The 17,307-nt window shown below is 33.4% G+C and overlaps 1 protein-coding gene across 1 annotated transcript in view; it reads right to left on the bottom strand.

Moving 5' to 3' along the window:
- Positions 1 to 464: 464 nt before the first annotated feature.
- Positions 465 to 17,307, bottom strand: part of LOC140442379 (probable chitinase 10) — a 163,102-nt gene continuing 146,259 nt past the window's right edge. Inside the window, exons 38-44 of the mRNA XM_072533453.1 lie at positions 15,530 to 15,689; positions 14,374 to 14,645; positions 13,903 to 14,123; positions 11,419 to 11,540; positions 9,853 to 10,153; positions 6,402 to 6,521; positions 465 to 4,156 (exon numbers count right to left, since the gene is read on the bottom strand). Of these exons, the coding sequence (XP_072389554.1) occupies positions 4,004 to 4,156; positions 6,402 to 6,521; positions 9,853 to 10,153; positions 11,419 to 11,540; positions 13,903 to 14,123; positions 14,374 to 14,645; positions 15,530 to 15,689 (1,349 nt within the window). The 3' untranslated portion in view covers positions 465 to 4,003. The remainder of the gene's footprint in view (positions 4,157 to 6,401; positions 6,522 to 9,852; positions 10,154 to 11,418; positions 11,541 to 13,902; positions 14,124 to 14,373; positions 14,646 to 15,529; positions 15,690 to 17,307) is intronic.

Genomic DNA, 17,307 nt, shown 5'->3' on the forward strand with positions numbered 1-17,307 from the left:
TCTATTCTTGAGCGAATTACTAATTTCGGATTCAGATCTTCCGTAATCCAGACTCCTAAGTATTTCATTTTGTCCACTTGCTCAATATTTTCATTTTTTATCTGGATCCTTGTAATGAGCCTCTCTTACTGATAACCATGGTTTTTGTTTTCTTTATGTTGATTGTTAAACCAAACTGTCTGCAGGTCTGTCTCACTTTCAGCGATAATGACTACATGGTCAGCATAACGGATGTCATTTATATTTTCACCATTTATCTTTATCCCTTCTGTACAGTTTTCAAGTGCTTGCGTAAATAAGTCTTCGGAATATATATTAAATAGTAATGGCAAAAGTACACAGCCCTGTCTCACTCCTCTACTTATCTGTTACGCATTCGTGCTATTTCCATTTAATGTTACCACAGCCTGTTGGTAGCAGATATTCCCAAAAACTGTTGTATTGTGTGTTTTTAAATTCTAGTGAAAAAGTGAAAAACGATTTTTTATTTAAAAATTGTATCATAAAAAAACTAAAACAATTAAATTATTAAATAATCTAAAAATGGAAATCAATAAACTAAAACATAAATCGTTACATACTCCAGGAGTAGTAAAATATTTACAAATTACACTAACACTATTTAAATATTTTACCTAATGAAAGACAGATTATGTTAAAAAAACGTGTACTGTTTTTATCTTAACATACCTTAAGAACATATCTTTAAAAACCCGCAAAAAAATCTAAACTTAAAAATCAGACAAATCAATTTCCATCTTAGTTAAAGATCAAAATATACAAAATTATTTTAAAACCCACATATGCCTTTGAAGCTGAATTAATGGTTTTTGCGAACACGTTATATCAATTTCCTACTGACATATTGATGTAAAGCCTTAAATATCTTGGAAAATGTATCTTGGTATAGTTAAAAGAAACAGTTCACAAATACTTCAAAGTACTACTTATTAAAAACGTAATAAGACCATTAACCACAGAACAAGAAGTACCAATTTTATAGTAATCACATTAAATTTTATCAATATACAAATTATCATCCTTACCAACATTTAGGAGCCAGTGGCTGAAAGAAGGCAAACGAAGGTGAACCGGCATAGATTTGTGAAGACATAATATTTACCAATTTCAATTACACTATTGTAACACTTACTTTACAATCGATGTGGTTTTGCAACGTGAGAGTCCCTCTTTACAATGCAAGTCTTGGTTCAAAAATGCCTGGATCCCTAGGCATGAAAACATATTTACGCCCACTTTATTGAATATATATGGCATATTTCAGGAATTGACACTATTATATTATACCACTAGATAGTCTGTATTGGAATTAAATAGCCCACATAAAGTATGGACATATGGTGGGTCAAAACATGACCATTTCTCTAAAGGGGTTACAAAGGCTGCATTCTTTTGAAACTATTTTTCAACCATAATCATCATTCTGGTTTTACAAACCCTGCGTGGGTCCTAGCTTTCTCACAAAGTTTTCTATATTCTCTGACCAATGGGTCTATCAAGGAGCGTTTTTCTAGCTGGGTCATTTTGTTCCATCCGCATTATATGCCCTATCTACCTCAGACGTCCTATCTTAAAATGTTTTACGATTTCTTATTCCTGGTATATTCTATAAAGTTCAAAGTTGTATCGTCTTCTCCACACTCCATTGTCATGCACTGCTCCATAAATTCGCCTTAGTACTTTTCTTTCGAAACATCCTAACATGTTATCATTACTTTTGGTTAGAGTCCAGGTTTCTGAACCATATGTTAGGACTGGGCGTATTATTGTTTTGTAGAGTTTTATTTTTGTATTTCTGGGCGTATTATTGTTTTATAGTTTTATTTTTGTATTTCTCGATATAACCACTCGAGATATTTTTCAACCTGTACACGGAAAAATATTTCTAGAAGCACTCTAAGAGTACAATGAAGGCGTTCAGATTAATGACGTATTGCTTGTCAAATTTAACGTGATACTTGGCCGATTTGAAATTAGGCCCCACCCACGATGCGCATTCGACCACAACACAATTCGTCCTTATTATTTCTTGGCCCTTCGAAGTGCAAGGTACTTGTATAGTCTGCGACAAAGTTTTTTTTTTATTTTACTTATGTTTAAAGTTACTGTGTGTTGAAGAAATATCGTATTACAATAGATTTGACTTTTTAAATAATTATTAAGTATTTTAAATTATAAACATGGATTTTCATTCAAAATTAGAAGGCAAAGTCTTGTCTGGACAAACGAGGGAGGAAAGCTCTTCTAGCTACCCCTAAAATTAAGTGGCTTAACCACATACGGAAGATGTTCTATTAAGCAGGGTCTCCAAAGTAAAAAATAAGTACAGTCTCCTCTTTCGTTATGTGCTGCGAGGGGGAGGGGTGGAAGGATAGCTTGTGGGACAGATAGGTACCACTCGAAGGGAGTGTGACCGGTTTGATCTTCAGACATGTGGATCAAACTATTCCATTGGAACACACGTATCTCTGTAGGAGCTGGGTTGTACGCTTGTGTGTGTGCTTTTATTTAAAATAAAAATTATTCTTAGGCTATTTTCTTGTGGCATAATAATGTAATTTACTATTTTTATTTGGAGTAAGCCACAATTTGAGTTTAAAATAAGTTTATTTTGAAGTTTCGAGTTCCACTTTGGAAATCGTTAACTTAAAATACGAAATACCAATAAATTAAACAAATTTTGTTTTTGTTACTTGGTAAAAAAATTCTTCTAATAATTTTATTTTATCTGACTTATTCATATTGACAACTCAGTCACTATTTGAGATATATTTTATAAGATATATTTCTACAAAATATCCTTACAAAAATACAATATTCGGGAAAGTTAATAAAGTTATACAGTTTAGTACCTAAATACCGGATATTGACAGCCATCCCAACGGGGCTGATATTATTCTATTGTAAAGAAATAAACAACAGATTAAAATATTTATGACTTACTAAAATGCTAAAATGCCAAGATCCGAAGAATAAAAGTATATGACTATAATATAAAATATTAAGACAACTCTAGTATAAAAATTAAGTAATAAATGTTTCGTCGGTATGTTCCAGGTATACGATTAACTACTGTTCTTTTATTCTTATACAGTTTACAGTAACACAAATGTAAAGCTTTCATCTCTGCCAATATTCCTCTTATAAAATTACAGAACGAGATATTTATAGAAGTGTTCGAAAAAGTGCTGCTTCAACATGACTGAATGGTCAATATTCTTCTTCTTCTTAGCCTTCTGTCGTCCATGTTTGGAAATAGGCCTCTCCCAACTCCTTCCATCGGTCTCAATCGTGAGCAACATATTTCCAATTTGTTCCGGCTATTCTTTTAATATCATCAACCCATCTCATCTGTGGTCTTGCTCTTGCTCTTTTACTTTCGTAAGGTCTCCAATGTTGTATTGTAGTATTCCAACGTTGGTCTTTTTGTATAGCAGTGTGGCCCGCGAAGCTCCATTTAAGTTTGGCAATTTTTGTTCTAAGGATATTTGGTAACGTGAATGAAGAGTTTTTAAAGGCAAAAGTATTTATAAGCGCCTGCCAAAGTCATGAACTTAAAGAAAAGTCAATCAAATTGATTAAAAATATTTTGGTAGGACAGTGTGTTTCTATGGAGTCGATTTGTTGACCAACCCTTGAAGTCAAAGTATTCCAAAGAGCTTTTTGATATGTTCTAAAGTATAAATTAAAGAATTTAAAAACAGTCTTACAACTATCGATAAAAAACAGCTTTTTTTATAATTATTGTTATTGTTTTTCATTGATCCAAGAAAACAAATAGTCATCATTTGAACTTTAAATTACCTCCGTAATAAAATTTAATTTGGAGACTCTCTAATGTGGGGTACATATGTTAAGAGACTTATTTCTCATTCCAAATAAGTGCTCTTCATTTATACCAGCCATATTTAACGAAAAATATTTAATAATAAATGTAAAACAGTACTTAAACTTATATCGTAAAAGTCTTATCATAGCCTAATCAGTTCTTCTTCTCCCAGTTCACTCTATGTCCCATACCACCATGAAGATATTTGAGCAAAATATGCTTTTCACCGCAGACACCTTTGTTGTCGTCTCCGTCTAATGGGTAAACATTTACACCAGCATACCCGTTATTCTTTATATATTCTCCCTAAAAATGTTAAAGATATCAATATTTATTCAAGGTCAAAACATAAATATCTAAAACTAATATTTTTTTTTAAAGTAAGGTTTAAACCTTAGTTGATGGATGTTAAATCAACTGATCTCGGCTACTTATACCCTTCTCATTCCCAAACATGAATAATTGCAGTGATTTTATTGTTGCCAATCAAAAGAATGTTACAATTTGGAATAACTAACCATAAAAAACAAAAAATAAAAAAAATCCTTTTGGTTTTTTCAAAAATTGTAGTATCACTAGTGATACTTTGGGTCTGGACTAACAATAAAAAAATTAATATTCAATTACCATTTTTATTGATGAAATTTAGTAAAATAATTTCTATTGACACTACAACATAAAAAAAACCTTGCTCCGGGGACATTTGACAAACGTCAGGTTGTGACATCCAGGATATCTGCATTTTGATCCTGATTTTTGGCTTTAATTAACGAATTCTGGGAGGTATTTAGCTTCCTTTGACCGTAAGCGTTTATAGGGATTAGTGCAGTCTTTCTTCTTTTTCTGGTTACATTTTCATTTTATTCGTCACTTTCGTCGGATGTGGGTTCACTTCTGTTCTTGGAGTACAAGAGCGACCTAGCAAGCAGAAACTTAAATGACCGGTAATCTTGAATATGTTTTTTGGGAGTTTCTGCAGCTAAACAATCTTTCTTGTATTGTAGCCAACTAGCTGCAGCACAAAAATGAATAAAGGCGTAAATACATCATATTGTCCATTTATTTGTTCTACTGCTCATAGGGTACTTTGATGTAATCCTATCCAGCAAATCTACTCCACCCATGCTTTCATTGTAGTGCTAAATCACTGCTGGACAATTTATTTCTATTTATTTTTTATCTTTTACTGTCCAGCGCACACACAATCCCAAGGGTTCAGCTCCAAATGCTGATGGAGCCACATAGATTGATTTGGAATCAAACCATTTTGGAACAGCTATTTTGTTGACGAGCATATCGTGGGAGCCTCTTCCTGATTTTCTTAGATCTTTATCTGTCTTAAATGTCACTTCAGTTTTTGGTATTTTTCATTAGTGTTCCTGTTACATAAAGCTTCCGTGAATGTAATGCATGAATCAATATTTTTGACGTAAAATACCTGTCAACAAAAATAGATACTCCTACTGGCTGAGTATCTGTAAGTTTTAAAACAATCCTTTCCCCGATATCCAGCTGTTCTGGTGTAAGTACCAAGCTGGATTCAATAAATCTGTCTTTACCTTCATACATGTGAAAATCAAGTGGAATTTCCCCCGTAATCGACATGACAAAATTCTTCAATCCTACAGGGTTAGGTTTTGCTCGCACAAACTGTTTCGTTAATACTTTTTCATGAAAGGGAATCATTTGCTCATCGATTGACACTTTTTCAGTTCTTTCATTATTCAGACAAGCCCTTTGAATTTGATCCAACAATGGTCTTACTTTCCAGAATCTATCACTTTCTTAGTCTCCTTAGTTACAGAATCATCGTCAACAATTTTGAGTCCTATTCTAATGGCAAAAGAAATCTCCAAAGATTTTCCAGTTTTTTTTACTTCCTTTATGTTTGTGTACAACGCCATGGATTGAAAAAAATTGTTGTCGATGTATTTATTGAAGTAGTCAATAGGTCTTGGAATATTTTCGGGATTCAAGGGATCTTGCACAGAGGGTTGATATTGGGCAAATTGTGATGTAAAATGTGTTCTCTTCCATTCTTTCCTGTCCTTTTTTGGAATAGAATTTGCTGTATTACTCTCCTTTAAAAGCCGGGTTGCCAAGAGCATGTCATCATCCGAATCGTCGTCTGATATGTCACTGATTTCAGCGTGATCGTCACTCCTTCCTTCCTTACTTTTAATAATTGTTTCATTTATCCAGATTTCTAGGTTCATCCCATTCATCCCCATCATCATCACTGCCAGGAAAAAGAGAAATATCCAAACCAGAGTCAATCACATACGTTCGGTGTTACTGTCTTTTATTTTGATTGAAATACTTGTGTCTACGAATGGATACAGTTGTTCAGATTTTTTTTATTGTATTGTACTGGAATTTCTTTAAATTATTCCAAAGATATTTTCTACGGTAATAGTAAACTTAAGCTATGAGACCTTCATTAAATTACCCATTGAGTTACCCTTTTGTGTAGCAGTCAATTTTTAATTTATAGATTTGAACTCTTAATTCATTATAAATTAAAATACAAATTAAATCCATCAAATATTACCTTTATCCATATAGAATCTTTATTATTGTAGCCAATCCAAACTGTATCATTATATAAATAAGGTGACTTGGTTTCGCTGTCCCATACTTCTGTAAAACCTTTTTGATATTGGGAGCATATCTAAAACAAAAACAAAATATGTAAATTAACAAGTTTACTACAAACTAATTTTAATATTCAGAACGAAAATAGTGGAAAAAACAGCTGGAATTTAAAAGGAAGTCCAAGTACAATTATTCTAGTCCTACTACTGCAATAATTGGAAAACCTTCAGGAAATAAGTTTGAGAATAAACAGATCTAAAGATTGGTAAATAGAGTTAAAAAAATGAAACAAGTTGTACTGGCACTGTCTGGAATTCTTCTTCTCACTCTGTTTACAGTGATTTGCATATAAGCGCTCCAGTTGAGCGTCTTAGAAAGTTATATACTGCCGGTCATAAGTTACGCCTTTCTCCATGGAACACTATTGCTTAGTAATATGTAGAGTATATTAACAGTTTAATCTGCATTTTCGTGAGATTTTTATCGTGAGCATCGCTTTTTATTTGCTGCCCTACTCATGATGAAGTTGACGCAACTTAAAATCACGATTCAACATTATCTAATTATATAAGAACTTATTGTACAAGAAGGTCCTGAGGAGAACAGAGCAGTGTCATCAGATAACAGAAATGTATTGTTGAATCGAAAATGAGCATTAATTGGAAACATACCAAGACTCCCTCTACAGAAGAACCGTTGAACACTATAAGAGAAAAACAATATAATATAGAACTACTGCAAGAACAGTCAATAAGACAACTATACAAACAACGTTTAGATCAAAAATTAATAGAATTCAGATACGGCAACATCGAAGAAATATACGAGCATATAAAGGCGAGTATAAAACAAGCAGCATTCGAAGTCCTTGGAGAAATAGAACATATAACAAATAAACAGCACTATTATGAACTATACAGAAAATGGCTAACTACAAACAACGATGAAGTTTATAAAGAGTATAGAGAAAAAGATAGAGAAGTGAAAAAACAAATAACACAAAAAAATGAAGAATGGGAAAGAAACTGCTTAAATATTAAAATATACATAGGAGGTACAAGAACTTCGGAGTCATGAAAAGTACTGAGAGGATTGAAACAAAACTTAAAAGAACAAATTAAATTGCGAAATATACAGGACAAAAAATGGAAGGACTATTACAAGGAACTGTTAACAGAACAAAGACCACAATTCAAGAAAACAGGCAAAGAAGAAGCAGATCCCCACAACAAAAAATAGAAATAACAGCTAGAGAAATGAGAACAGACTTAAAAGCAATCAAAAATAAGAAAACATCGGTACCTGGAGGCATTTTACCTGAGCTTATAAAGTACGGCTCAAAAAATTTCACCGGATGATAAAATGGATATTTCAGAAAGCCATAAATGGAGAAAAGATCCAAAAGGATTGGAGGGAGGCATATAATATGACATCTATATTTAAGAAAGGAGATCGAAAACTTTAGACAAAATAGGGGAGGATCAGGCAGGCTTCACAGCAGGAAGATCATGCATAGACCACATATACACACTGGAACAACAACAAAAAGGGCTCCTGCAGGGTTGTTCCACATTTCCAACCCTATTCAAAATATACTTAGACAAAGCCTTGACTACATGGAAAAGAAAATGCATAGCAGTACCGGTACGAAACGAATACCTATATACGGTAAGCTTTACAGACGATCAAGTAGTGATTGCACAAGACCAAGAAGACCTCAGTTACATGATAAAGAAACTACAAGAAGAATATACCAAGGCTGGCCTAGATATTAACCTCGCGAAAACAGAGTACCTATCTGCAAGTGAAGAAGACATAGAAGATCTACAGATTGACGACAACGTTACAATCAAAGGCAATGATAGATTCAAATACTTGGGGTTTATAATCACGAAAAAGACAAAAACAGAGGAAGAAATTAAGCAAAGATTAGGACAAACAAGAACAGCAATCCCACAACTCAACTCAGTATGGTGGGATAAATACCTAAATATGAAGACAAAAACACAGATTTATAAAACATTAGTGCAAAGTATTATTAGATATGGGGCTGAAAATTGGATTATAAACAAGAAAAACAGCGTTAAGGTAGTAGCAACAGAGATGGAATACCTGCGAAGATGCTGCAGAGTAAGAAGAATGGATAGGAGAAGTAATGACGAAATTAAGCAAAGAACATCAATATAAACAGACATAGAAGACCCATAGGAGGGAGGAACATAGAACGACCTCGAAGATCTTGAAGGAACGTAGAAGACGACGCCATGAGTAAAAGAGGCCTAAACGATGGAGAATGGGACAACAGAGAGATATGGAAATGGTTGAGCGAGGAAAGGCAGTAAATACTGTAGAATTCTGAATATATATATATATATATATATATATATATATATATATATATATATTATATATATATATATATATATATATATATTATATATAAATATTATATATATATATATATATATATATATATATATATATATATATATTATTGAAACAACTAAAGCTAGGGAAGGTCGCTGCTATACACCTTGTGTAATACTGGAGATAGTCTTAAACCCTATAGGACTCCTACTTACTGAGTGAAGGGTGTAGAAATTTGTCCGCAATTTTAACTTAACTGTCTGGTCAGAGTGATAGTCTGGCAGATATAAATTAGGAATTTTTAGAAATAGAATTGGTAGTCCAGCTTAGTGGAGCTTTTCGATCGGCTCTAAATTCTTTCTGAAAATCAAAGAAGTTCCCTTTTACGTGTCTATAGTATCTCTTGATGATTGTATGAAATTAAGGTTGCTGCTTCAATCAATGCATTACTAGTAATGAGTGATCAGCTTTGAATTTTACTTGGAAATAAAGAATCATGTTTCTTTCGTCTAGGATCTTTCTTTAAGGATCCTTTAGCAATTTTTTCTTAAAATGCTCAGAACTAAAATTAATCTGTGACATTTTGTACTGGTGAGGGGTTTCTCTGGTGTGGAAATCATGAATAAGCTAGCTATTTGCTATAAAATAGGAAAATATATCAGGAATAGGCATGCATTGATTATTTTCACTAGCAGCGGAAATATTCTCTAAAATTGTTTTTGAGACACCACCTGTAGATGTCATCTCAGCCACCAGCTATGTATTTTCTGGAGCTGCACAGCTTTCTGCCGGTCGGTATTTTGCCTACATTGCCGACCAAAATTTGGATATTCTGAGGTTTGAAATGTAAAAAAGCTCTTGCAATGTCAATGGATTACTAAAAAATAACTGCCATACTTTGAAAAAACTTAGTTTTTTGATCAATAGTCGACCAAGATATAAAATGATAAAACCTAAAACAGTTTTTTAAATTCTGCATCATTGTATACATGCAACAAACATTGTATACAATTGCAAAAATTAAATAATTTCATTCTTACCTCGTAGTACCGTAAAATTCCTTTGCTTACTCCAGGTCCGTTTCCAAGAACAGGAGCATGCACACCGTTCTGGCTTTTATCTTTCAACAAAAAGCTTATGCCGTAGAAGGCCACGCTTAAAACAATTTTGTCCTTACTGAGACCAGCTTTGATCCAGTTATTAGCTACGGCTTCCATGTTTGAGTGCTGCTTTTGCCATTCAGTATCCTTTGATGAAGCATATAAATTATTGTGATTTCCGGTGTATTCATTCCAGTGGCCGAAAAGACCGTATGTGTTGAGTGTTATCCAATCAAATAGCCTGAAAGCAACAATTTTTAGTCAAGTTTAACATGGAACCATTTAGGCAGAAATATATTATACTATGAACAAAGACACACTCTTAGAGAGAAAAGACAAGCACTCATACCTTCTGGTGAGTCATTTTTGGTCTCTCTGTCTCTCTCATCTAGAGTGAACCTACTATGGAACAAGAAGCATCAATAATGGCAAATGTGATTTTTACGAAATGTCTGTAACATTCTTCCATTCCACAGGAAACAACAAATCAACGGATAATTAACCGAAAAATTAATTAAACTTCCGCGGGAGTTATATGTGCTTTCTGTGGTTTTCTGGGTTTGACTCTGCGTTGAATAATTTTGGTTTTGAGAAAAACCATTATTTTGACGACGTAGGCGACGAAGTCAGTTAGTATTCCTTCTTGCTGATGCTTAATGTTCAAGAATCAGCAAGAAGCGTTACTTAAAAACGAGTATTTACACTTCTATTTCTAATTACTTCTTCATAGCGACGGCACGTACTTAAAATCAAGCATCGTACTTCGTCTTGATCAGTTGCCTCATAAACTACGGTCACTATGATTTGTATATCAAGAGATGCGGGTGGTGGTTATCGGCTCCTAAGTTTATGATCAATAATATCCCACAAATTCTCAGTTCATGGTTTGTATACGAACCTCGTCCAAATAATCATGGACTAAATGTACAGCATGTGGTCGTGCGTTATTATGCATTGAAAGAAAATTATTTCCTATGTAGGGAGCAAAGGAAACTACAGGTTTGGACAAAATCTTGTCTGTAATATTGCTTTAATTTGTTAAGAAACGTCTTAAATATATTCCTTCTTAAACCATTAGAGATCCTCCTTTGAATAAATTCATAGGTCGTATGCTGCATTGTGCATAGCGGTTTGGCTGTATAATACAGGCACCTCGGTACAGTCGTGAAAAATACTGGTTAGTATCCGTACATGCAAATCATGTTCAGCGAGATCAAGAAAAAAAGTTTCAAACTTATTGTGCATTTAAGGTTAATTTTTGAGAATAGTGCCCTATAGAAGAAAAAATAAATCGTTTTAACTGTTAAAATGGTTTCGGTTTGGGGGAGGAGATAACTTTCATCTCAACTATAGCTAAGAATTATTTACGTGTTTTATAGATTTCAAAAAAGCATTTGAAAATGTGCACTACAAAAATGTACGTATCTGGATATAACAATAAGCAATAAGCATAATTAAATATAAGGTTAGTAAAATATAGTAGATCTATAACAAGTTTTTATTTACCTGTTCATCTCTTTGGGATTATAACCAGTTTTATCTAAATCAGGACGGACAGAGGCGCTCAGTAGCCACCCGTTGATGTCAGCTTCTTGTCTTATTGTCTCGATAAATCTGATATAGTTATCCTAAAAAAGAAATAAATGAGAAAATATATAAATATTAATAAAATAATCATTACAATAATAAACAGAAATATTCTGAGGTATTTTGGTCATAGCTCTAGAAGGAAAGAGGGCATGGAAAGACTGATCGTCGAAGGTAGAGTCAAAGGCAGAAGATCAAGAGGCAAATCGCCTTCAAGGTGGTCTAATCAAGTTCACAAGAACTTCACTTTAGTAAGCATCTCATAAAGCTCAAAATAGAGTAGAATGGTCAATCACAGTTATTCAAACAGCCTGATGTTACCATATCCTTGCGTAGGCTAACGGACTGTGAAGGAGGAGAAGGTGCCAAGCAGAAGTGGAAACCAGAATATTATAGTTGTTTATCTAATAAAGTTAAGTTTTTATGATGAATACCCGAATCCAAACAGCAAAAATTGAGGAACTAATAGAAATAATAAACGTTATATTAATCAATATGTCCCAACTGAATGCCAATTTTTCCGGTTTTAATTTACCGATTCAAGCTTTACAAATTTTGATCCAGACGACTACAAAAGAATATCATTCATAGATTTAAAAAAGACGTATGACACGGTTTCCAGAAATCTGTATAACAGCAACAGGATAAGAGTTAAAACCGGCAATAAACACTCGAACAAATTTAAGACCACATAACGCTTACTGCATTGATGAAGGCTAGAAAAAATATTAAAGCGGTGAAAAACTTGAAAATGGACATAGATAGCGAAATAACGGCACTGAAAAATTCAAATTCTTAGGATTTATTATAAAATAAAATTCAAATGAAACCGAATATTAACCTCCCACAATTCTACAAGGATCGATGCTGGCTCACTTGCGCTCATTTTTCTACATAGTAGACCTACCCAAAATTATATCAAAGAAGTTCAAATATGCTACTAACCATAAAGAATCAGAGACTACTTAGCAAATTTTATCATACAACATGCCTAGACTTATTTCTGGGATTGCACTTAAACAACAGGATGATCAATTAATAACTTAAAATTTGTTTTAAAGACATATTCCTCTGTTTCAATAAAAACCCAAAATAAGTAGGTGTCAGTAAAAGGGCAGCACCGGTTCGGGGCCACAAAAATAAAATTTCCCCAGATCTACTGAAAAACAGGACATTTCACAACATCTGGCAACAACGCCTTCTATAAGAGCCTATGTGTTAGAGTGAGTCAAAAAATCAATTTTCCCCAGATTCTGGGGAAATTTTTAAAAAATTTTAAGGTTCATTCTGGTCATTTTTTGATCTTTTCGTTGTGGAGGCGCGACTGCTTCTCGGATCGTGACGTGTTAGGTATCGTCGGAAAGGGGAGGGGGTAACGAATACGTTAACACAAAAAACAAAGATGGCGGCATTGCCAAAAGGACACTAAGCTTGTAACGTCTAAGCGGCTCAACGTTCAACAATATGCAAGGTATCGATGGAAAGGGGAGGTGGTAATGAATATGTTAGAACAAAAACGCAAAGATAATGCCAAAACGGCACTATATCATTTCTCTATTGTTATTAGTCAGATTACTATATGTAACACGTTAAATGAAAGAGGAGGGGTTAACCCAAAAAAAAACAGACGAAACGACATTGACAAAACGGCAGTATATTATATCCCCGTTGCTATTGGTTCGATTTTGACGACATTTCACAAAACGCTTAGCTTTTTAGTTTTAAAGAACATCTCACGAAAACCACTACAAAATTCAGAAATTATATTAATATGCTGTAAAAACCGTATAGCATGGGATCCCCAGCGTCAGCATTTAGATCGAAGGAACTGGGTCTGGTGTACCTCATCGCTGAGTACTCAGTACCGGATTACTTCTTCCATCGATGTCAGCGCTTGTCAGGGACTATAGAAAAATTAATGCCGAGCTTGCGTTCCACTTTCATGGTAGAATTGACAGAAGAGAAATAAGTAGGCGTCGATCAAGAAACCTTCCCCTCATAACTGCAAAAACACTAATCGAAAAGAACTTCAACAAAATCTAAGTCTGGAAAAAGAATGAATAAATAAAAGATAAATCTGTTCAGCACTTACTAGACTAATTAGGAATGTTGTGGAAGGTGTTCCCAGACTTGTCTATGTGATCCTACCCTGCCAATCCATCCGATTTTTTAGTTGCGACAAGAAAGATCACAACGGTGTGACTTAGTATACCAATATAAGTTCATGAGTTTAAATTTTTCTTTTAAAATTAAGTAAATCAATAACAAATAAAGAATACGAAGTAAAATAAAATTACGAACGAAACGAAAAATCAGACCGACGAGAATCAGGTGAAAAGGAAGGAAGGCTAAAAAGGCAAAAAATGGGGAAGAACAAAATAAATATTTTACAGTTTTTCTCACTTTGTCACTTTCTGTAGGATAATTCCAGGCGATGTCTAGGCCATCAAAGTGATATGTTTTTATAAAATAGCCAGCACTTCCTAGGAAAGCTCCGGTTTTGGCAGCGTGTTTAGAAACTCTGGTGAACAAAGTTGTATTACTGGCAGCATCTCCACCAACACTCAATAGAACCTTGAGATTTTTGTTCTTGGACTTCAAGTCATTTATCCTGTTGTATAAACCTAAAATTTTCGGAAATATTAAAATAAACGATTAAAGTAGTTCACAGTTAACAGATTTTTGTTAGAGTACCAAATATTTTTAGTGTAATTTCTCACCTAAAAGCAAATAAACTGTTAACTAAAGAATCACTAAACAGTGAATAAAAAACTATTCCAATTATTTTAAGTTATTTTTTTTATTTAAGTTATTTAGATAATTTATTTAAAAAACTTGATACTCGAACAAGAACTAAAAAAACTGATAAATTACCCCTATGCTCTGTATCAAGATCTAGTGGATCATCTTGAACTCTAACATCACCTTTATCCCAAATACCAATAAACTGATAAATAATGTGAGTACACAATGTAGCATCAAAGTCTTCAGGATTTACATTGTGGTATGACCACCAACTGGCGTACGTGCAAATAACTTTTTTGCCATCTTTGTCAATGGGAGATAGTGTGGTAGTTCTGGGTTTGTTTGACTTTGCTAAAACGCAATTGGGGGCTGGTCTACCATAGGAACCGCTTATACAATACCTGCGAAAATTAAAATATAAAGTATCTACTGAATGACTCCTTGGAGATATTTAAAATAGGCAACAGTATTTGCCAGCCTGTTTTATGTCACATATAGACTGATCTTATAATGTAAGAGTGTTCGTAATAAACTGTGCCTTAATTAAACCTTTAATAAATACTGCTGAACATTAATGTCTTGCCTATTTGTTAATTTACTGTCTTATTATAAATGTTTCAAACTACGTACTAATCGTGTAAATGTGAAAACTGAAGTTTTGCTTGCTTTATCTTTGTGGCAATCTCTTGCTCAAACTCATAAGCCTTCTTTGTGACTGGTTTAAGATATTCATTGCCAAATGCTTGAAGAGTAAACTGGATCTCTATTAATTAAGGGGATTTTAGAAAAAATTACGAGATAAATGATCATCTTCAATTAATTAAGGTCCTGATAGAACAGTCTGTGAAATATAATAGACTCTAAGCATTGGTTTTATCATCAATTATAAAGCATTTGAGAAGGTAGAACTAACATCAGTTATAACAGCGCTAAAACAATGTGGGCTTATAGCCACCACACCACAATCCCACCACAACTGTAAAACTTTACCACAACTTTATGAAGCAACAGGTAAAATTAAAGTAAGCAGATGACAGAGATAGACAAGGACATACCGTTTCGCCAAAAATTTTTATAACTATCCTCGAGAACGCAATGAATTCACTGTGTTGGGAGAACACAGGCATAAATATCAACGGCGAAAAGTTAACTCATCTATTTTAACAAATAATATTGATACATGAAGCATTTGGTATGAAACCCAATCCATTTCGGAAACAGAAACGTCAAAATAAAGATATTTAAAATTGTAGTGAATTTACAATAATAATAGTAAATTTATTACCTGGTGCTGGTTTGGCTTCCTCGATCTGACTCGAAACCTGGTGGACATGTGAACGTAATGCTTGAACCTTCTGAAGCTTCTGAACAGTCAATAATTTGATCTCTCTTGTTCTTGCAAGATATTACAGTGGATCCAGGGAATATTAGTTGTGGGCATCTCACTAAAATTTAAATTATGCATTGCTATTAAGAATTTACTAAAAACAAATAAAATAGATATATATATATATATATATATATATATATATTATAAATATTTATATATATATATATATTATATATATATATATATATATATATATATTATAAATATTTATATATATATATATTATATATATATATATATATATATATATATATATATATATATATATATATATATATATATATATATATATACTATCTGGCAGAGCCCCCGAGCCAGATAAAATTCACATAGAGCTGATTAAACTTATAGATGAAGACAATTTAAGCAAAATTACTATCCTCTTTAACAATATATGCAAATCTGGTTAGATACCTACAGAATGGCTACTATCGATCTTTGTTCCGCTACCAAAAACCAAGAAACCCAAACACTGTAATGATTATAGATTAATCAGGTTAATGCCACAATTACTAAAAACATTTTTAAAGGTTATACATTCAAGAATACTATGAAAGTGTGAAGCGGATATGAGACAATTTGGCGGTGGTCGTAATGGCTTCGGAAGAGTAGAAGCTTTTTATAGTTTCACACACTTGCCCAAAAATATCGCGACCAACAAAAAGATCTTTTCGTCACAGTTATAGACGTCGACAAAACTTTCGACAAAGTGAAACATAAAATTCTCATGGAAGATGTTAAGCGAAAAGGACTCGACAAAAGTGATATTAATGAGTGAGGCATCTCTATTCGAATCAACAGACTGTGGTAACATTAGATAGAAATAGCACGGGTTCGCAACAGATAAGTAGAGGAGTGAGACAAGACTGTGTACTTTCACCATTACTATTCAATAGGAGTTAGTCACACAAGCACTTAAAAACTGTACAGAAAGGATCAAAACAAATGGTGAAAATATAATTAACGCTCTGAATGCCGACGATACAGTCATTATCGCTGAAAGTGATTATCGCTGAAATACTTAGGAGTCTGGATTACTGAAGATCTAGATCCGAAATCAAACATTTGATCAAGAATAGAGCAATCAAGAAGCAGCCTTTTTGAAGATGAGGAAATTTCTGAGTAACCAAAGACTCAATCTGTAAATCTAATATCGGATAATAAAATGTTATATCCACTCTATTCCTATGGACTGATCATATTACGGACGAAATAGTATTCCACAGAATGGGAAGAGACAGAGAACTTTTGACCATCATTAAAAGGAGAACGACAGCATATTTGGGGAACATACTTAGAAATGATAGAAGTACGAGTTGCAGCTGATTATGAAGGGTAAACTCGAAGATAAAAGCGGTCCTGGTAGACGATAAATTAATATCCTGGCTGAAAAACATTCGCGACTGGACCGGGTTAAAGAAGATAGAGACACATTTGCAATGGTTATAGCCAATCTTTATTAGTGGAATTGGCACTAGAAGAAGAAATTTTCTTTAAATAAATGAAATAGCAGTTTCAGCTTCGTTTTCCTTTACTGTTCTGTATCTCCTCCTTCAAATTTCAATATATTTTCGTCTTCCAACTATTTAATTTTATGAACCATTATATTGATTCTTTTAAAATATGACTTTTTTATTGCAGAGCTATGTTGGAATCCACTTCTGAACAGTAGC

This window comes from Diabrotica undecimpunctata, chromosome 5 (assembly GCF_040954645.1).
Source record: "Diabrotica undecimpunctata isolate CICGRU chromosome 5, icDiaUnde3, whole genome shotgun sequence".
NCBI classification, from domain to species: domain Eukaryota; kingdom Metazoa; phylum Arthropoda; class Insecta; order Coleoptera; family Chrysomelidae; genus Diabrotica; species Diabrotica undecimpunctata.